Source organism: Somniosus microcephalus, chromosome 11 (genome assembly GCF_052327205.1).
Source record: "Somniosus microcephalus isolate GS21.2 chromosome 11, FLI_Smic_1.0, whole genome shotgun sequence".
Lineage (NCBI taxonomy): Eukaryota > Metazoa > Chordata > Chondrichthyes > Squaliformes > Somniosidae > Somniosus > Somniosus microcephalus.
The window spans coordinates 230,646,252-230,669,317 of record NC_140997.1 but is presented as its reverse complement, the minus strand read 5'-3'; the positions used below and the strand labels follow the sequence as shown (position 1 = coordinate 230,669,317).

Here is a 23,066-nt window from a genome sequence, read left to right as displayed (position 1 = left end):
CCCCTGCTCTTTCCCCTTAGCCCTGCAAATTTTTCCTTTTCAAGTATATAGCTAATTCCCTTTTGAAAGTTACTATTAAATCTGCTTCCACCGCAAACGGTAACTAGTGGGGGTGCCACAGGGATCAGTGCTGGGGCCTCAACTATTTACAATCTACATTAATGACTTGGATGAAGAGACCGAGTGTACTGTAGACAAGTTTGTGGATGATACAAAGATGGGTGGGAAAGCAAGTTGTGCAGAGGACTCAAAGAATCTGCAAAGGGATATAGACAGGCTAAGTGAGTGGGCAAACATTTGGCAGATGGAGTATAATGTGGGAAAGTGCGAGGTTATCCACTTTGGCAGGAAAAATAAAAAAGCAAACTATTATTTAAATGGAGAGAGATAACAAAATGCTACAGTTCAGAGGAACCCGGGGGTCCTTGTGCATGAAACACAAAAAGTTAACATGCAGGTACAGCAAGTAATCAAAAAGGCAAATGGAATGTTGGCCTTTATTGCAAGGGGGTTGGAGTATAAAAGCAGGGAAGTCCTGCTACAACTGTACAGTGTATTGGTGAGACCACACCTGGAGTACTGCGTACAGTTTTGGTCTCCTTATTTAAGGAGGGATATACTTGCATTGGAGGCAGTTCAGAGACGATTCACTAGGTTAATTCCAGAGATGAGGGGGTTGACTTATGAGGAAAGGTTGAGCAGGCTGGGCCTATACTCATTGGAATTTAGAAGAATGAGAGGTGATCTTATTGAAACATATAAGATACTGAGGGGGCTCGACAGGGTAGATGCAGAGAGGATGTTTCCCCTCGTGGGGGAAATCTAGAACTCGGGGGCATAGTTTCAGAATAAAGGGTCGCCCTTTTAGAACGGAGATGAGGAATAATTTCTTCTCTCAGAGGGTCGTAAATCTGTGGAATTCTCTGCCTCAGAGAGCTGTGGAGGCTGGGTCATTGAACACATTTAAGGTGGAGATAGACAGATTTTTGCAAGATAAGGGAGTGATGGGTTATGGGGAGCGGGCAGGGAAGTGGCTTTGAGCCATGATCTTATTGAATGGCAGAGCAGGCTTGAGGGGCCAAGTGGCCTAATCCTGCTCCTATTTCTTATGTTCTTATGTTCAGGCAGCGCATTCTGCAACCTTCTGACTCAGAGTGAGAGCTCCCCCACTCAGCCACGGCTGACACAGATGACATTATAGCATCTGACGAAAGCTCATCGACCTGAAACGTTAACTCTGTTTCTCTCTCCACAGACGCTGCCCTGACCTGCTGAGTGTTTCCAGCATTGTCTGTTTTTATTATTCTGTGTGCGCTTTGGGCAAGGACATAACCCACGGGTCAAGCAGTCTCGTCTCAAAACATCTGGAAAGGTCACTCGGGCAAAGTACCGGAGGGTAAGGAGCCCGCGGGAGCCACATCTCAGCAAGGGGTTAATGGTTTCAGCGGAGAAAGGGAGGGGGGAAGGAAGGGAAGTGGACCAAACTTGGTAGAGAAAAGGAGGGAACAGAAACAATCGAGCTGCTGGATTTGGCTGCCATCCAGGCTGTTAAGGGTGTTGTTTATTGCAGATAACTAAACAAATGAGTACAATCTAATGCTGAGTGCTCTGCAGTAACGTACAATGTAGAAAGATTTGCATTTCTATAGCGCCTTTCACAACCTCAAGACGTCCCAAAGCTCTTCACAGCCAATGAAGTACTTTTGAAGTGTAGTCACTGTTGTAATGTAGGAAACGCGGCAAGCCAATTTGCGCACAGCAAGATCCCACAAACAGCAATGTGATAATCGCTTAGTGATATTAGGTGAGGGATAGATATCAGGGAGAACTCCCCAGCTCTTCTTCGAAATAGTGCTATGCGATCTTTACGTCCACCTGAGTGAGCAGACGGGGTCTCGGTTTACTGTCTCATTGGAAAAACGGCACCTCCGACAGTGCAGCACTCCCTCAGTACTGCACTGGGAGTGTCAGCCTGGATTTTGTGCTCAAGCCTCTGCCGCACCTCGGCCCAGTAATTCGGGTCCCAACACGTGAGTAAGCACCGTGTACTCACGCGTGGGCCCGATGGAAGTGCCGGTTTTCTGCATGCATAGCGCATGCGCGGAAAACCGCATTTCCTTTCCTCTGAACCAAGGGGTTCAGAGGTGGAACACGTGTGCGCAGGAGTCTGCGCGTGCACGCTGAAATTCCTTTTTTTTTACAGGGTTGCCCGTGCAATAAGGCCTCCAGTTTTTACACGAGAAAAAAGCAGACGTAAGTACTTAGTTTTAAAAGGTAAGTGGCCTATTAATTAAAGTTAGAATTTTTTTTCCATAGGTTTATTATTTTTAAAGACTTTACAGTAAGGTAAGTGTATTTTTAGACCCGATTTTTAAAAAAATTATTTTTTTCAAAAATTTGAATAATTGTTTAAATTAGTTTTTTACAGTTATTAATAGTTCATTTAATTAGTGGGATTTTTTTAAACTTTTATTTGAAGTTTAAGTACTGTTTTGGGTGCCTGGAGTTTTCATGAGTTTGACAGTTCTTACTATCAAACTCATGAATGAACTTTTGCAACCTTCGATTGGTTGCCCAGTGCTCACGTGATCCCAGCCGGCTCATCGAACTAACTACGCCGCTGGATCATGCAAGCACAGCGCGCCGGGAGCTGAACCGGGCCACAGAGAGGAAATCCACGCAGGGCCAGGCTTCAACTGTCGGCGCGCTATGTTAAGTGTAGGTCGGGGGCTTGCACCCGCGGGAAGCCCCCGACACCAATTTCTGGGCCATTATGTAGAGGTGTGTTACAAGGCTTTCTTAGAAACTATCCAAAATACACCTTGCTGCAAGGCGCTTACTAAAGAGCGGGTGTTTCACAATGTTTCTCTGTTGGTAAGAGATATACATGAGCAGCAACCTGTCCTGATAGTAGCACTGTTCATGTAGTAAAATGACCCAAGGTGGTTTGCAGTGTGTGGGCAGGGCAGCTGGACACCCAGCAGGAGATGGGAGTAGAGTTCGGGAAGGTGACTGAGGGTGCGGCTCAACAGTTACATTTCGAGGAGGTTTTGAAGATGATGAGAGATGAGACAGTGTGGCGCGAATTAGGAAGATTTTTTTTCAGTGAAAATTGATAATAGGATCACTATAAATGCTGCAGAAATTCTCAGTCACCCTGATTCTTGGTATTTAGCCCAAGGCAGGGAGTGGGAACCTCAGCAGATCCCAAATTGCAACCCCACTATTTTAAGGCAGAAGAACGAGAGATCTGGGGAAGGAGGGAAAGGGCAGAGGAAGAAAAAAAAGCAGGAGAAACAGACAGAGGAACAGAGAGAAAGGGCTAGAGAAACAGAGGGAGGGACAGAGATAAAGGGACAGAGAAACAGACAGAGGGACAGAGACAGAGAAAGAGAGAGAGAAACAGAGAGAAACAGACAGAGAAGCAGAGAGAAAGAGACAGAAACACAGGGCTAAAGAGAAAGGGACAAAGAAATACATAGAGGGACAGCGAGAAAGAGACAGAAAGAAATCGGAGAGACAGACATGAGAGAATCAGAGACAGAAACACACAATAGACAGAGTAAAACAGGAGACACAGAGAAAGAGGCAGATCATGAGAGAGAGAAACAATCACACGCCTTGGGGAAAAATGAGAGACAGAAACAGAGAGACAGAAAGAGTCAGAGACAGAGGGAGACTTGGAAACAGAAAGAAAGAGACAGAGAAACACGATAAACAGAGAAAAGCAGGAGACAGAGAGAGAGAGAGGCAAAGAGCATGAGAAAAAGCCACACACGGACATTAGGGAAACACAAGAGACAGCAAGAATCAGAGACAGGAACACGAGAGACAAAAATAGTCAGAGACAGAAATGCCATGATGGTTGACATGAATCAGTCATTCATGAAAGAAAGACTTATGAAATAATACTGAGCGGCCTACAGGTGGCGCTGTCCATGGAGAGTATAAATACTCGGGCACGGGCCCAGCTTGCGCAGGACATTCTTAACAGGAACTAGTGAAGGACACAACTAGACCTCCATGTTGTAAAACAGTTGATTAAAGCTTTGTTTAATGCTTAGACCAAGTGGCTAGTAGTTTTCTTACGTCAATGGTTTTAGAGAAACAAGGATAGAGGGGAAGAAAAGGAGAAAAAAACACCAGAGAGATAGAAACAAAGAGACAGGGACATATCAGAGACAGAAACAAAGAGAGAAAAGCCATTGTTGCAGAAAAGAGACAAAAGGAGACATAATGAAAGTCAAGAGACAGAGGCACAAATGTGGCGTGCGGACTATTTTTCCTATGTGTTTAGTCACCAGCTCTGCCCTACATATGTTTCTATTTACAACATCAAAACATCAACAGTTTAATTGTTTGTACTTCACTGCCACATGTGCAGAGGACAGAAAGTCCTTAAGACAACACTAGGGACTGTGATTAAAGTGAAATTTGTGAAAAAGGGCTATTAAATCACTCAGATCAGTGCCATATTTGACCTGACCCCATCTCTCAGCCTGCCTCGTAATCTCTAACCCCACCCGGTAATCTCTGACCCCCACCCTTAATCTCTGACCCCCACCCTTAATCTCTGACCTCCCACCCTTAATCTCTGACCCCACCTCATCATCTCTGACCCACCCCGTAATCTCTGACCCCCACCTCATCATTTCTGACCTCACCCCGTAATCTCTGACCCCCACCCTTAAACTCTGACCCCACCTCATCATCTCTGACCCCACCCCGTAATCTCTGACCCCCACCCTTAAACTCTGACCCCCCACCTCATCATCTCTGACCTCACCCCGTAATCTCTGACTCCAACCGGTAATCCCTGACCCCATCCCCTAATCCCTGACCCCACCTAATTAATTCTCAGTACAAGTCGCTCTTGTGACTGAGGCCGGTTCTGATTTTATAGAAGTGGTTTGATTCTGTTTGGGGTCAAGTGTTTGTGCTGCCAGTAATTATTGATTAGTAGTTTTAGGAACTAGTGTTTCCGACGGGAACCCTTACCAAACCGGGAGCACGCATCAGAAATTCAAACGATCGGAAAATCACATTCAGTGCGTGCCCGAATTTCCAGCACACGTTCCCGGAAGGTGAGGGTGAAGTTGGAAAATTATACCTATTGTGTTACAGTTACTGCAAGTTTATCGGGAATCTAACTGACCTCCCCTGGCATTGCTTACGGTTCGTGCGGGGCGCACGATTATAATGTTTAGAGGGAGCTGTGTTTAACCTGTCCTGCCCCTTAAGGCCACTGCTCAAAACATACTCGCTGTGGGGGAATTGGCCTTACTAGGCACATCCTGAGGATCATTGAACCTAAATGTTGAGGGCAGTTTCTGTGAATGTGTAGCTGATTTCTAAATTTCTGGCTCCTGCCACGGCGGGGGAGGGGGTCAGAAAAAAACAGCAGGAAGGGACTGGTTTACTTTCTCTTTTTAGTGTCGTAGACGTGCACCAGGTGTGAAACTTTTACAGTCGGTACAAGCAGGTAAAGGGGCCAGTATAAATAAACATTTATTATAAAAGCTATAATACAATATAACTTAAATCAAAATGACAAGAGGAACATCCCTGTATAAGATTATAAAAAATTCCCCTGACGTGGAGCTTAGAAGGCATGTAATGGAAATGCATCTTGAAACAGATGATAAGGAAGTGTTGCACAATGCTTCTTGGTCTTCTATAGTTCATATTTTGAAAGACAATATGCGTAACTCCAGTCAGTATTTTTTTATATTAAAATAAGCAGCTATTTCTGGAGCTGGTTGCCCAACCACTTTTCAGACTTTGCTTGTTGCTCTTGCATTGTCGCGCTTAGCAGGAAACAGTTATCAACCAAAATCGCTTGGCTTTCAATGCCTGCATTCAATCTTGACAAACCAGCTGACAGTCAGCAGCTTCCTTAAGAGTTAAAATGTTGGTCTGTGGTCAAATTGAACATTTTAGCCTGAATGTTTCGCCAAATAACTTGCAGGCGGCCATTCTATTGCGTTCATGCCAGACTTTGGCCTTGCCATTCTTGTATTGGGCACCTCTCATAATCTCACAGTGTCGGCCGTGGCTCAGTAGGCAGCACTCTCTCTCTCTCGCCTCTGAGTCAGAAGGCTGTGGGTTCATAGTCCCACTCCAGTGACTCGAGCACAAAAATCTAGGCTGGCTCTCCCAATGCAGTGCTGAGGGAGTGCCGCACTGTCTGAGAGTGCCGTCTTTCAGAGGAGACGTTAAACCGAGGCCCCCGTCTGCTCTCTCAGGTGGACGTGAAAGATCCCATGGCACTATTTTGAAGAAGAGCAGGGGGAGTTCTCCCCGGTGTCTGACCAATATTTAGCCCTCAATCCACATCACTAAAAAACAGATTATCTGGTCATTATCACATCGCTGGTTGTGGGATCTTGCTGTGCTCGAATTAGCTGCCTCATTTCCCAAATTACAACAGTGACTACACTTCAAAAAGTACTTCATTGGCTGTAAAGCACTTTGAGACGTCCAGTGGTCGTGAAAGGCGCTATGGAAATGCAAGTCTGTCTGTCTTTCTTTCTTTCACCCACCCTTCCTGGCTCGGCTTCCGTCTCCTCGCTTATTTCTACTTGGGCCATGTTAGATGCCGTACAAATACATGTTCTTTTTGTAATTTCCTTGCCCTGATACTGAATTACAGTAGGTCACTTCTGGTCACACATGTGCCTACCCACCCCCTCACCCCCTCACCCGTCCCCCGTCCTGTCCCACCCAGCTCACCAGCACTTCGCTCAGCCACCATGCAAACAAGGCTGGGATGTTACCAAAACTCAGCTGCTCTTGCACACCAGGAGAACAGCTGAGACTCTCAGCTGACAGAAATTCCGGTTGAGTGCAGAGCTCGCAAGCTGGGCAGAGCACTGGAGCTGAATGACGCAGCTGGGAGCCTCAGCTGTGCTACACAGGTGCAGTTTAATCCTCAATTTTATTGAACCTCATCCAGCCATCGGGATATTTTTCTGCACGTTACATTTTTTTTTAAATCAGGCAAGGTGCGTTAAATACATTAAAAGCAGCAACCTTTGTAATTGACTCCTATGGTAATGGAAATGGTTAGTGCTATTTGACTGATACAGGTGGCTCCCTGTGATAAGCGTGGATGGTATTAGTGGTGGGAACTGTACATGCTATAATGGTAGATGCTGAGAGGCTATTTCCCCTGGCTGCAGAGTCTAGAACTAGGGGATCATAGTCTTAGGATAAGGGGCCGGCCATTTAGGACTGAGATGAGGAGACATTTCTTCACTCAGAGGATTGTGAATCTTTGGAATTCTCTACCCCCAAAGGGCTGTGGATGCTCAGTCATTGAGTATGTTCAAGGCTGAGGTCGATAGATTCCTGGACTCTAGGGGAATCAAGGGATAGGGGGATAGGGCAGGAGAGTGGAGTTGAGGTCGAAGGTCAGCCATGATCTTATTGAATGGTGGAGCGGGCTCGAGGGGCCGTGTGACCAACTCCTGCTCCTATTTCTTATGTTCTTAAGGCTCGCATCTGCCCTCTCGGGTAGATGTTAAAGGTCCCATAGAACTTTTCGAAGAAGAGTATGGGAGTTCTCCCCCTGTATCCTGGCGAACTTTTATTCCTCCACCAACATCACTAAAACAGAAGATCTGTTCATTTATCTCATTGCTGCTTGTGGGAACTTACTGTGCGCAAATTAGCTACCGCGTTTCCCTACATTGAACAGCAATTACACTTTATAAAGGGCTTCATTGGCTGCAAAGCACTTTGGGACATCCTGAGGTCATAAAAGGAGCTATAGAAATGCAAGTTCTTTATTTTCCTTTCCTTAGTCTTAGCACAGACTGATGATCAAACTTTTAAAAAATTTATTCATTCCTGGGTTGTGGGCATCGCTGGCAAGGCCGGCATTTATTGCCCATCCCTAGTTGCCCTCGGGAAGGTGGTGGTGAAGCCGCCTTCTTGAACCGCTGCAGTCTGTGTGGTAACTGAAGACCTTCTTGGTCTAGGCAGCTCAGAGAGGGTAGGGCCTTCGGCGTACATGTGTGGAGGAGCCTTGCCTGCATATCGCAGGTGCACTGCCTGCGATCTCCCAATATCCACAGCCAGAGGCCAAGCCTTCATCCACCAGTGCATCATCCCCGGGAAATTACCCCAGAACCATCAAGGAGGTGATTTTTTTTTAATAGTATTTTTTTAAAGATATATGAAACTTTGCTTTCCCTCTGGATCATTGAAACTCAACATTCCTCCCCATCTAGTTCCCTTAAGGAAATGCTTGGCATAGCATAGTATTGGCCTACCCACTCGCACATACTTTATGGCCCAACATAGCATTCTTGAACCGCCTGAAACACTCTCGCAGCAACTTCTAGATCACTTCACTGCATTCTTTCCAGTGAAGGACGGGACATCGTATTCCATCCTTTAAAGTTGTATCTCCCTGAAACGCCTCATTGATGGACACTAACGAGGCCTTGGGCCCTAAAAACCCACAATCCTACTCCGACATCGTAACAACAGCCGAAGTTGGCGGGTGTCAACCATAGCTCAGTGGGCAGCACTCTCACCCCTGAGTCAGAAGGTTGAGGGTTCAAGTCCCACTCCAGAGACTAGAGCGCAAATTTTAGCTGACGCTCCCAGTGCAGTACTGAGGGAGTGCTGCACTGTCGGAGGTGCCGTCTTTCTGATGAGATGATAAACCGAGGCCCCGTCTGCTGTCTCAAGTGGACATAATAGATCCCATGGTACTATTTCAAAGACGAGCAGGGAAGTTCACCAAAATGTATCCCTCAGCCAACGTCACTAAAACAGATGATCTGGTCATTTATCTCATTGCTGTTTGTGGGAGCTTGCTGTGCGCAAGTTGGCTGCTGTGTTCTCTACATTACAACAGTGGCTACACTTCAAAAGTTCTTCATTGTCTCTAAAGCTGAGGTTATGAATGGCGTTATAGAAATGCAAGACTTGGAAATATATCGTCATTCCTTCATCGTCGCTGGGTCATATACCTGGAACTCGCCCCCTAACAGCACTTTCACCACACGGACTGCCGTGGTTCAAGAAGGTGGCTGTCTGCCACCTTCTCGAGGTGCCTGTGCTGGCTCCTTGGAAGAGCTATTGAATGAGTCCCACTAACCCGCTCTTCCCCATTGTCCTCAAAATACTTTTGAAAGTTATTATTGAATCTGCTTCCACCACCCTTTCAGGCAACGCATTCCAGATCACAACAACTTGCTTCATGAAATAATTCTCCTTATCTCTCCTCTGGTTCTTTTGCCAATTATCTTAAATCTGTGTCCTCTGGTTTACTGACCCTTCTGTCAGTGGAAACAGTTTCTCCCTATCACAGCCCCTCATAATTTTGAACACCTCTTTTTCCTACATTACAACAATGACTAGGTTTTAAAAGTACTTCATTGGCTGTAAACCGCTTTGGGACAACAACAACTTATATTGATACCATGCCTTTAACATAGTAAAACATCCCAAGGTGCTTCACAGGAGTGTTATCAAACAAGGCGGCCTTCGAGACACACGACAACGCAAAATCGTCGAGCAGAAACTGATAGCCAAATTCCGCACCCATGAGGACGGCCTCAACCGGGATCTTGGGTTCATGTCACGCTACATGTAACCCCACCTGACGTAGGGTCATCCAGACTCGAGTCGTTGTTGGCTTGTTCTCTCTACACAGATGCAGCCGGACCTGCTGTGATTTCCAGCAAAAGAAAATGTTTTTTGTCTGGTTTTTTTTGTTTTTCATACAGACCCCAGCATCTGCAACATTTGACCTCTTGTGACCCCACCTCATTGTTCTTTGATGTAATGTTTTCCTGACTGACCTGTTTGGACACCATTCACACCTTTGTTTGCTGTGATTATCTCTCTGCCGAGGTGTGATAAATCGCAGTAAGAAAGATTACCTGTAAACATCTGACATTATTCTCTGACTATATAAGCTGTGTCTTTGTGCATCTCTCCACTTCACCTGACGAAGGAGCAGCGCTCTGAAAGCTTGTGATTTCAAATAAAGCTGTTGGACTATAACCTGGTGTTGTGTGACTTCAAACAAAATTCCAACCAAGCCACATAGAGAGATATTCGGACAGATGACCGAAAGCGTGGCCAAAGAGGTAGGTTATAACCAGCGTCTTAAAGGAGAGAGATGTACAGAGGTGGAGAGGTTTAGGGAGGGAATTCCAGAGCTTAGGGCCCAGGCAGCTGAAGGTACCATCGCCAATGGTTTAGTGATTAAAATCAGGGATGCACAAAAGGCCAGAATGGGAGGAGCACAGAGATCTCGGAGGGTTGCAGGGCTGGAGGAGGTTACAGAGATAGGATGGGGCGAGGCCACGGAGGGATTTGAAAACAGGGATAAGAACTTTAAAATTAGCCACAATGGTGAAAAGTTGAGTAAGAGGAAGAATCATTATACAACCATATACCTCGCACTGACACCGTTTGTACAAAGTAATGTAATGCCGGTGAAATATCTGACTGTATAATGAGCCAGGCATGAATCGTTCATCCTTCTTATTGATTATCCCACCGTGTTCCGCTTCGGGTACAAACAGATTTATGTTCAATCCCAGCTATTCTTAATCGGATAAACAGGATTTGCCTGTCAGGCAGTCTCAGTTTACACAGGGCGAAGGAACAAAATCATTTCATAACTTTGCAAAAACACGCGCAAGCGATGCTTTCAAGTTAGTCTAGGAAATTCCTGATTAAATAATAATTTTAAAATCTCATCCGCGAATGGCGGGGCAGTATATAACCTGTTAGAAGGAGTAAAAATTACATCCAGAATGGCTGGGCAGTATATATATAACCTGTTATAATGAAACGGATTAACAAGGAGATAACACACACGCACAGTCTCCTGTGGGAACTTGCAACATTGCCGAGAATGCTACTCCCCAGTCTGATCAATTTCAGTCCTGCTACACTTGCTCCCCCAACTCTTCCCTCCCCTTTTCAAACTGGGGGATATGGAAATTGACACGGGTCAATTGCACCTGCACAATACATGATGTGAAAAACTCACTCAACAACCGAGTGCCTTTAAGTTAAACCAGAACCAAAAAGCCATTTCCTGTAATAATTATATATATATTTAACAATAAGGTAAAAAGCTAACCTGGGCGGTGTTGCAGGTTCCCAGTATCTGCAGAATATGTTATTCCCATCTGCATTGACAAAGTGCGGCAGGTTCTTGTAGGGCAAGCCTTGTGGAGTCAGACGGTCCTCTATTTCTTGCAACATTTTCGGGCAGTAGCAACAGCAACAGCAATGCCTACCAGATATGTTATTAGAAGAAAGAGGCATAATAAGTCAAAAAGTTACGTATTTGTTTGAAGAAAAATAAACTTGGTAGCCAAAATAACAACTCTGGGTGGAGATGCCCCCTTTGCCACAGTGACACATCTTTCAGTCCATGTGGGCAACAGACGCGCCACAGGAGACGTTTGAAATGGAAATCGAACACGACACAAACCTTAAATCAATACACGTAATGGACCGCGAAACAATCACAGAACACACGGGGAACTCTGATTTCGGTTTCAGGATTCTTCTGTTTTTGTGCCAAGTCGCTTATTCCCGCTCGCTTCACATTGCAGCCTTTTGCAATCTTGCTCCGATTTATTTTCACACTCCCTTCTCTGTAAATTGCAGAAACCAGATCGACTGCCTCTGGCGGTGTCCTGGTGCCGTCTCTTTTGCTAATTTGGTATTTTGTTTCTGAAGAGAGACGGACTAGGGTGCGAGGGGGAGGCAGCTCTCTGTACGCACGCCAGCTCTCGTCCCCTTAACCATGAATAAATATGGTCACTATTAAACACTACACCAGTGTTGGCCAACGCGTTAGCCACTGGACACATGTGGCTAAATGGGTTTCCGGATGTGGCTAATTGCATTTCTGATTCGTAAATTAAAAATAAAATAAGTCATGCCTGGGCTCTCAATAGTCCCATTCACACAGAGTATCCATGTGAAGAATTGCATTTTATCACATGGTCAGTGTGATCTCCTGGGCTGGCTTCGATCGGGAAAGATCAGACATGATGCTCCAGCCATGAGAGTGGGGCAACACCACCAACACAACCAACACCATCAACACCAGCACCAACACCAACAACACCAACACCAACACCATCAACACCAACACCAACAACACCAACACCATCAACACCAGCACCAACACCATCAACACCAACACCACCAACACCATCAATACCAGCACCAACACCAACAACACCACCAACACCATCAACGCCAACACCATCAACACCACCAACAACACCAACAACATCAACACCATCAACACCAACACCAACAACACAAACACCAACAACACAAACAACACCAACACCAATGCCACCAACAACAGCACCAACAACAACACCAACAACAGCACCACCAACAACACCAACAACAGCACCACCAACAACACCACCAACACCAGCACCACCAACACCATCAACACCAACACCACCATCAACACCAACAACAGCACCACCAACAACACCACCAACACCAGCACCACCAACACCACCATCAACACCAACACCATCAACACCAGCACCAACACCACCAACACCAACACCAACAACACCATCAACACCAACACCATCAACACCAGCAGCAACACCACCAACACCATCAACACCAACACCAGCAACACCAATGCCATCAACACCAGCACCAACACCACCAACACCATCAATACCACCAACACCACCACCAACACCAACAACACCAACACCACCACCAACAACAACAACACCACCAACAACACCAACAACACCAACACCACCACCACCAGCACCAACACCACCAACACCACCACCAACACCATCAACAACACCAACAACACCAACACCAACACAAACACAAACACCACCAACACAAACACCACCAACACCACCAACAACAGCACCACCAACAACAGCACCACCAACAACACCAACAACAGCACCACCAACAACACCAACACCAACAACAGCGCCACCAACAACACCAACACCAACAACACCAACACCAACAACACCACCACCACCAGCAATACCACCACCAACACCACCAACACCAACACCACCAACAACACCAACACCAACAACAGCACCAACAGCACCAAAACCAACATCAAGTGCACCAACAACACCAACACCAACAACAGCACCAACAACAACAACACCAACACCAACAACAGCACCAACACCAACAACACCAACAACACCAACACCAACAGCAACAGCACCAACACCAACAGCACCAACACCAACAGCACCAACACCACCAACAACAGCACCACCAACAACAGCACCACCAACAACACCAGCACCAACACCACCAACACCAACACCACCAACACCAACAGCAACAACACCAACACCCTCACCATCAACACCATCAACACCAACAACACCAACACCAACACCAACACCACCAACGACACCAACAACACCAACAACACCAGCACCAACAACACCAACACCAACACCAACACCATCAACACCATCAACACCACCACCACCACCAACACCATAAACACCAACACCAACAACAACACCACCAACAGCAACAACAGCACCACCAACAACAGCACCAACACCAACAGCACCACCAACACCAACAACACCAACACCAGCAACACCAACACCAGCAACACCAATACCATCAACACCATCAACACCAACAACACCAACACCAACAACGCCAACAACACCAACACCAGCAACACCATCAACACCAACACCACCAACAACAACACCACCAACAACACCAACAACACCAACACCACAAACAACACCACCAACACCACCAACACCAACACCAATACCACCACCACCAACACCAACACCACCAACACCACCAACACCAACACCAACACCAACAACACCAACACAAACACAAACACCACCAACACCAACACTACCAACAACACCAACAACACCAACACAAACACCACCAACACCAACACCAATGCCACCAACAACAGCACCACCAACAACACCAGCAACAGCACCACCAACAACAGCACCACCAACAACACCAACACCAACAGCACCACCAACACCAACAACACCACCACCACCAGCAACACCACCAACACCAACACCACCAACAACAGCACCACCAGCAACACCACCACCAACACCACCAACACCAACACCACCAACAACACCAACACCAACAACAGCACCAACAGCACCAAAACCAACACCAAGTGCACCAACAACACCAACACCAACAACAGCACCAACAACAACACCAACACCAACAACAGCACCAACACCAACAACACCAACAGCACCAACACCAACACCAACAACAACAGCACCAACACCAACAGCACCAACACCACCAACAACAGCACCACCAACAACACCAGCACCAACACCACCAACACCAACACCACCAACACCAACAGCAACAACACCAACATCAACACCATCAACACCAACAACACCAACACCAACACCAACACCACCAACGACACCAACAACACCAGCACCAACAACACCAACACCAACACCATCAACAAACACCATCAACACCATCAACACCACCACCACCACCAACACCATCAACACCAACACCATAAACACCAACACCAACAACACCACCAACAGCAACAACAGCACCACCAACAACAGCACCAACACCAACAGCACCACCAACACCAACAACACCAACACCAGCAACGCCAACAACACCAACACCAGCAACACCAATACCATCAACACCATCAACACCAACAACACCAACACCAACAACGCCAACAACACCAACACCAGCAACACCAACAACACCAACACCATCAACACCAACACCATCAACACCAACACCACCAACAACACCAACACCACAAACAACACCACCAACACCACCAACACCAACACCAATACCACCACCACCAACAACACCAACACCACCAACACCACCAACACCACCAACAGCAACACCACCAACAACACCAACAACACCAACACAAACACAAACACCACCACTACCAACAACACCAACAACACCAACAACACCAACACAAACACCACCAACACCAATGCCACCAACAACAGCACCACCAACAACACCAGCAACAGCACCACCAACAACAGCACCACCAACAACACCAACACCAACAGCACCACCAACACCAACACCACCACCACCAGCAACACCACCAACACCAACACCACCAACAACAGCACCAACACCAACAGCACCAACACCAACACCAAGTGCACCAACAACACCAACAACAACACCAACACTAACAGCACCAACACCAACAACACCAACACCACCAACAACAGCACCACCAACAACAACAGCACCAACACCAACAGCACCAACACCAACAACAGCACCAACACCACCAACAGCACCACCAACAACAGCACCAACACCAACAACACCAGCACCAACACCACCACCAACACCAACACCACCAACACCAACAGCAACAACACCAACACCCTCACCATCAACACCATCAACACCAACACCACCAACACCAATACTAACACCACCAATGACACCAACAACACCAGCACCAACAACACCAACACCAACACCATCAACACCACCACCAACACCATCAACACCAACACCATCAACACCACCAACACCAGCAACAATACCACCAACAGCACCACCAACAACAACAGCACCACCAACAACAGCACCACCAACAACAGCACCAACACCAACAGCACCATCAACACTAACAACACCAACACCAACAACACCAACACCAACACCAGCAACACCAACACCAACACCATCAAAACCAACACCATCAACACCAACAACACCAACACCATCAACACCAACGCCACCAAGAACAACACCAACAACACCAACAACAACTCCAACAACAACTCCAACAGCACCACCACCAACAACAACAACAACTGAGGGTGCGCTTGACTGTCGGAGGAGCTGTCTTTCAGGTGAGATGTTAAACTGAAGCCCCGTCTGCTCTCTCAGGTGGCCATAAAAGATCCCATGGCACTATTTCAAAGAAGAGCAGGGGAGTTCTGCCTGGTGTCCTGGACACTATTTATACCTCAGCCAATATAACAAAAACACATTATCTGGCTATTACCTCATTGCTGTTTTTGGGAGCTTTCTGTGCGCAAATTGGCTGCCACGTTTCCTACATTACAACAGTGACTGCCTTTCCAAAAGTACTTCATTGGCTGTAAAACGCTTTGGGATGTCTTGAGGTCATTAAAGGCGCTGGATAAACATACGAACATACGAAATTGATGGGCAGGAAAAGACCATCAAGCCTGCCCCATGCTATGATGGCTGGAGCATCATGACTAGACACTTCCCAATTCCCACAGCCATGTAAACTCCTGGGGGGGGGGGGGGGGGAACAGAGGAAAAATCCAGGGCCAATAAGGCAAAAATACACTGGAAAATTCCTCTCCGACCTCCTCAGTCAATCGAAAGCAGCCCAGGAGATCACACAGCCCATGTGCTAAATGAAATGTCTTTCTTTTCTTTAGAAGACCGCTTGCCCATTATTCTCTGCATAAGGCTACATCGCAAAGCTGATTTCCACCAGCCTCTGGCTTTGGTGGTGGAGTATATTTTATCTAGTCTAGCGCTGTCCAATAGAAACCTTTGACTAGCTACAGATGAGGCTACGAGTGACACTGTTTTAGCCACATGCACTAATTTCAATAGAAAAAGCCTCACACCCAATACAGGTAAATGCATTTCACTTAACAAACATCTACCACCATTCCGTAACCAAGGAAGTAAAGCACGCACAATGATCAAAAAAAACACTCGCAAACTCTGCTTCTCAGCTCACCATTTTACCAACAGAAAAGTTACATTTCACATGCATACCCTGTGTGAATAGGAGTATTGAGATCACATGCCCAATGACAGTGTCTATTACTCATTGTTTTAAATCTACTAATCTGATGTGCAATTAACCACATCTAGATTACCAATTGTCTATATCTGGATTACCAATTAGCCAAACCTGGATTTGCAATTAGCCACACCTGGATTCCCAATTTCCACATCTGGATTCCCAATTAGCCACATCTGGATTCCCAATTAGCCACATGTGTCCAGTGGCTAACGTGTTGGACAATACTGGTGTACTCTTTTGGTGCACACAAAAAACAAATAAACTGTAACTAAAAAAACCATTAAAGAAAACTTAACAACTTAAATTAAAATTTGATTATGGGGTGATGATGACAACACTGGTGTACTCTTCTGGTACACTATCCATTGGCAGGATAGTCGCACCAACGTCAGTGTTCTCGCTCAGGCCAACATCCCCAGCATCGAAGCTATGACCATGCTCGATCAGCTCCGATGGACGGGTCACATCGTCCGCATGCCTGATACGAGACTCCCAAAACAAGCGCTCTATTCGGAGCTCCGGCACGGCAAGAGAGCCCCAGGTGGGCAGAGGAAATGCTTCAAGGACACCTTCAAAGCCTCCTTGAAAAAGTGTAACATCCCCACCGACACCTGGGAATCCCTGGCCCAAGACCGCACAAAGTGGAGGAGAAGCATCCGGGAAGGCGCCGAACACCTCGAGTCTCTTCGCCGGGAGCAAGCGGGAGCCAAGCGCAGGCAGCGCAAGGAGCGCATGTCAACCCAAGCACCCCACCCACCCGCCCCTTCAACCACCGTCTGCCCCACCTGTGACAGAGACTGAAGGTCCCGCATTGGACTCATCAGTCACCTGAGAACTCATTTTTAATGTGGAAGCAAGTCATCCTCGGCTCCGAGAGACTGCCTAAGAAGAGAAGAAGAAGACTCTTCTGGTGGGTACATAAATAAATAGACTGTGATTAAAATAACTTTAAATAAAACTTAACAAATTAAATTAAAATTTGCTTGGCCGGGGTGATGATGCACTTCAGTCCCCGCGGCACCCACCGGTCTCGGAAGGCCTTGAGCGTACCGTGGGACACCGCGTGCTCCATCTCCAGGGCCACCCGGGCACAAACCTGGCCGCAGAAGAGAGGCAGGCAGTCGGGCTGAACTACCCCCTCGACCGCCCGCTGCCTGGACCAATTAATGGCCACTTAGGCCAGGCCCAGGAGCAGTCCTACGAGGAGGTCCTCCGATCTGCCCGCTGCCCTCCGCACCGGGTGACCAAAGATCAGGAGCGTGGGACTGAAGTGCAGCCAAAAATCGAGGAGCAACCCCTTCAAATAATTGAAGAGGGGCTGCGACCTCACACGTTCTATATATACGTGGAACATGGACTCCTCCAGGCCGCAGAACAGGCAGGCGGCCTGGGAGTCCGTGAACCGACTTACAACTTTATTGCACGGGACTGCTCCGTGCAACACCCTCCAGGCCAAGTCCCCAATAGATAAGGGGAGGACTCCCGCGTAGAGAGCCCTCCATTGGGGACCCCCGCCTCCTCCGGATGGCATAATGACACGCTAAGGTGTGTCTGGACAGCAGACGAAGATGACAAAGTGGAGATTGTGTAGGAGCAGCCCATACAGGAAACCCCTCCGCACAGAACTAAAAGGCACGGAAGGCATTTCCCCGAGACGGCTCAAGTTGTGAGGCGCCGGTTCCCGAGAGGGGTTTCGGGGCCGGGCACCGATGAGGAATTCCGTCCAAACGGGGGGTCAGCTCGGACGGGATCGCCCCACGTGCTAGAGTCCTCGATACACCTAGTGGAGTCAGGGCCCAGTGCCACTTTCAGCGCCTCGATGGCTTTGGCCGCGAGCCGGACATTGACCCAGGACAGGCGCTGCGCCAGCTCCTCCGGCGCCATCCAGCCCGCTCCTCCGCCATCGAACAGGTGCCCCGACTCTAGTCACCTTGCCAGGCACAGCCCTGCCCTCCGCCAGCCACCCGAACCCGCGGTCGTGGAGGTGCGGATTCCTGAGCAGCGGCTCCCGAAGGACAGCCGCCACTCCTGACGGGGGAGAACTCCGCCTGGAGGCGATCTTGTTCCAGACCCCTAGCAGTTCCTGGTAGAAGACAGGCACAGCACTGGTGTCGTGTTTAATGTGTCCTTATTTATTCAAGGTTAAGGGGAAGAGAGCTGGCGTTCGTACAGACGTGGACACGAAGAGCTGCCTCCTCCTTGCACCCTAGTCTGTCTATCCCTCTTTTTTGAGGCAAAAATACCAAATTAGCAAAGAAGACAGCGCCAGGACACCGCCAAAGGCAGTCGATCTGCTTTCATACTCTGCAACTCTGAGTGAGAAAGTAGTGTTCCAAAGAAAAAGGGCGATCTCAACAAGCCTTTTAGGGGTTTGTGGGCAAGTCCAACCTGGACCGAGGGTGAAGCGACTGGAAACAAATGCAGAAGCGTCCTGATATCGAAATCAGAGTCCCCGTGTATTGTGTGATTGTTTCGCGATCCGTTACGTGTATTGTTTTAAGGTTTGCGCCGTGTTCGATTTCCATTTCAAACGTCTCCTGTGGCGCACATGGACTGAAAGATGTGTCACTGTGGCAAAGGGGGCATCTCCACCGAGAGTTGTTATTATGGCTACCAAGTTTCTTAATAGTTCAAAGAAACAAGAAATATGTAACTCGTCGACTTGTTCTGTCTCCCTCTTTTAACGCTATGTGTGCTAAAACAGACTGTTGCTGTTGTTATTGCTTTGGAAAGCCGCATGAGCAAGATGACCGGGTGACCCCTCAAGGTTTGTTTTACAGGGACATGCCGCATATGATCAACGCAGATGGGACTTACCTATTATGCAGATATTGGATGCCAGCAACACCGCCCAGGTTAGCTTTACCTTCGAAATATAAACAGGAAAAGGCTTTTTTGGTTCTGGTTTAACTTAATGGCACTCGATTGTTGAGTGAGTTTTTCATATCATGTATTGTGCAGGTGCAATTCAATTCTCCCTATCCCCAGTTTAAAAAGGGGAGGAAAGAGTTGGGAGGGGTGGGTCAAGTGTAGCAGGACTGAAATTGATCAGACTGGGGAGTAGCATTCTTGGGTATCCAAGTCCCCCACAACAGACCACAATTCACTTACAACTACATTTACAAAATCCCAACTGTCCAGCCTTTGGCCTGCCATTCACCACGACATTTCTGCAACTACCGATCCGCTCAACCACACCCTCACCACCACCTTTGATGCCCTAATCCCTATTAAAACCATTACGCTCTCTTACCCTGGCCATTCCCCCTGGTACGGCTCTCATCTCCGCCCCCTTAAGTCCAACGGACGCAGACTTGAACGGATATGGCGGACAACTGGTTTAGCCATTCACCGCCAGATCTGGCTGGACCACAAAGCATTAGCGGGTTCTGCTCTCGTCTGCCACAACTGCTCACTATTCCAGGATCATTCTGGAATGCAAAGATAACCCCCGGCTTCTTTTCTCTACTGCAAACCATCTTCTTAAACCCCTCTCCTCTGCCTTCTCCACCCTCACCTCCAACAACAAGTGTGGGGAGCTCATGGACTTCTTTGTCTCTAAGATTGAGACCATCCGATCAGCTGCCTCTGCCACTTCCCTTCCTTCCCCTAGCCCACCGGGCCAAACTTCCTCTAAGGTTCCCCCCATCCTATCCCTGAACTTGCATCTTTCTCCAGTTTCTCTCCGATCATGACCTCTCTTCGCTCATTTTATCCATGAGACCCACTTCCTGCTCCTTTGACCCTATTCCCACTAAACTGCTGACCACCCAACTTCCTTTTCTGGCTCCCATGTTAGTTGGCATAGTTAACGGTTCTCTCTCCTGAGGTACTGCCCCCTCTCCTTCAAATCTGCTGTCATCACTCCTCTCCTCAAATCCAACCCTTGACCCTTCTGTCCTTGCAAACTACCGCCACATCTCCAACCTCCCTTTCCTCTCCAAAGTCCTTGAACGTGTTGCCGCCTCCCAAATTCGTGCCCATCTTTCCCACAACTCCATGTTTGAATCCCTCCAATCAGGTTTCCGTCCCTGCCACAGTCACAAATGACATCCTTTGTGACTGTGACAAAGATAAACTATCCCTCCTCATCCTTCTTGACCTGTCTGCAGCCTTTGACATGGGTTGACCACTCCATCTCCTCCAATGCCTCTCCACCGTCGTCCAGCTGGGCGGGACTGCACTCGCCTGGTTCCATTCTTATCTATCTAATCACAGCCAGAGAATCACCTGCAGTGGTTTCTCTTCCCCCTCCCGCATCGTTACCTCTGATGTCCCCCAAGGATCTATCCTTGGCCCCCTCCTATTTCTCACCTATGTGCAGCCTCTTGGTGAGATCATCCGAAAACACAGCGTCAGTTTCCACATGTACGCTGACGACACCCAGCTCTACCTCACTACCACTTCTCTCGACCCCTCCACTGTCTCTAAATTGTCAGACTGCTTGTCTGACATCCGGTACTGGATGAGCAGAAATTTTCTCCAATTAAATATTGGGAAGATCGAAGCCATTGTCTTCGGTCCCCGCCACAAACTCCGTTCCCTAGCCACTGACTCCATCCCTGTACTGTCCTCCCTACGTGTATGTGTCTGTACGCAGTTAGACAGCCAGCCAAACTCCTTTCAATAACGACATGGGAGTCAGGATGTAGCGTCCAAGCTCCGGTGTTTAATAATGCCACACTTGCATGAGGTCAATGAAACAATACAAATCAGTTGCATTGGGTTGGAATAAAACTGAGAAAGAAAAAAGAAAGAAATGCACCTCGTTACATACATGAGATATAACTAACATCTAAACATGAATATGTAATGAAACCATTCAACTCACAGGCAATGCTTTCGAAGGCATAATGATGTAAGATTACAGCGGATTAACTTGCAGCATGCTCCATGCTGATGTGACCTCTTTGTTTGCTATCACTATACTACTTCCTGTTGAGTGACCCTACTGGCCATTTCCATTTACTGCCACCTACTGGCGGCAACAAAACGAAACTCCTGCAATTATAGGGCAGAACACTCCCCGCCTGGCGTCTATTAGATGCCACTACTTATAAAACATACAGAACTGTGGAATCAATAACACTCAGTCCTCCTTAGGTAAGAGGAGTACGACCTCTGAGATGGGTCTGAAGAACTTTTTGACCGTCCCTTGAACAGTGGCCTTCACCTCTATCTCTCGCACCCTGTCGTCTTTGCTGGGGAAGACAGAGGTGACACGACCCATAGGCCACTCATTGCGGGATACTTGGCTTTCTTTCAGTAAGACGATGTCACCTTCTCGGAGACTCCGACGAGCCTCGTTCCACTTCCGCCGGCTTTGCAAAGTGGGAAGGTACTCGGTGCGCCAGCAGCTCCAGAACTTACTGGCCAAGGCTTGTACTCTTCTCCACTGGCTCTTCAGGAGGTCTTTGTCAGTGAAGTCTCCAGGAGGAGTGGGTACACAGCCCTTCTGTGTGAGTAACATGTTTGGAGTCAAAAGGAATGGTGAATCTGGATCGGAAGAAACAGGAACAAGGGGCCTCGCATTAATGATTGCTGACACTTCAGCCATGAAGGTGCACAGCACTTCATGCATCAGCTGAGGTGGTCTGTTCTGTCGCAACATTGAGTCCAGAATGCGCCGCAACACTCCAATCATGCGCTCCCATGCACCACCCATGTGTGAAGCATGTGGAGGATTAAATTCCCATGTGCAACCGTGCTGGCTTAGGTATGTCAGGATGCTTGGCCTTTGGTTGTGTTCATTCCCTAACTCTAGCTCTCGACAGGCTCCAATGAAATGTGTTCCACAGTCGGATCTTAACTGCTTTGCTGGCCCGCGGATGGCGAAGAATCTTCGTAATGCATTAATGCAGCTGGACGTGTCCATGGACTCGATCACTTCTATATGCACAGCTCTTGTGCTCATACAAGTGAATAGCGTAGCCCAGCGGCGAGTAGTGATAGTCCTCTGGTGTGGCGAGTAGTGATAGTCCAAGGGCCAAAAACATCCAGGCCGACGTATGAAAATGGTGGCGATGAACTAAGTCGTTCCGGAGGCAGATCAGCCATCTTCTGCTCCTACGTTCTCCATCTGAGCTTTCTGCATGTGACGCATTGGTGTAAGACAGATCCAATCAACCGTTTGCCGCTGACAATCCACAAGCCGGCTGCTCGAATGGCTCCCTCAGTGAACTGGCGG

The 23,066-nt window shown here is 47.7% G+C and overlaps 2 protein-coding genes across 4 annotated transcripts in view; one reads left to right on the top strand and one right to left on the bottom strand.

Moving 5' to 3' along the window:
• mgll (monoglyceride lipase) overlaps positions 1–11,726 on the bottom strand; it is a 98,628-nt gene extending 86,902 nt beyond the window's left edge. The window contains exons 1-2 of the mRNA XM_086002108.1: positions 11,474–11,726; positions 11,117–11,272 (exon numbers count right to left, since the gene is read on the bottom strand). Of these exons, the coding sequence (XP_085858234.1) occupies positions 11,117–11,241 (125 nt within the window). The 5' untranslated portion in view covers positions 11,242–11,272; positions 11,474–11,726. The remainder of the gene's footprint in view (positions 1–11,116; positions 11,273–11,473) is intronic.
• A 7,593-nt stretch (positions 11,727–19,319) lies between these two features.
• LOC147111324 (monoglyceride lipase-like) overlaps positions 19,320–23,066 on the top strand; it is a 72,980-nt gene continuing 69,233 nt past the window's right edge. Inside the window, exon 1 of one of the 3 annotated variants that reach the window (XM_086002106.1) lies at positions 19,320–19,734. In XM_086002106.1, coding sequence (XP_085858232.1) covers positions 19,568–19,734 — 167 coding nt within the window. In that variant the 5' untranslated portion in view covers positions 19,320–19,567. The remainder of the gene's footprint in view (positions 19,735–23,066) is intronic. The other 2 variants (XM_086002104.1, XM_086002107.1) reach the window with 2 other exon arrangements.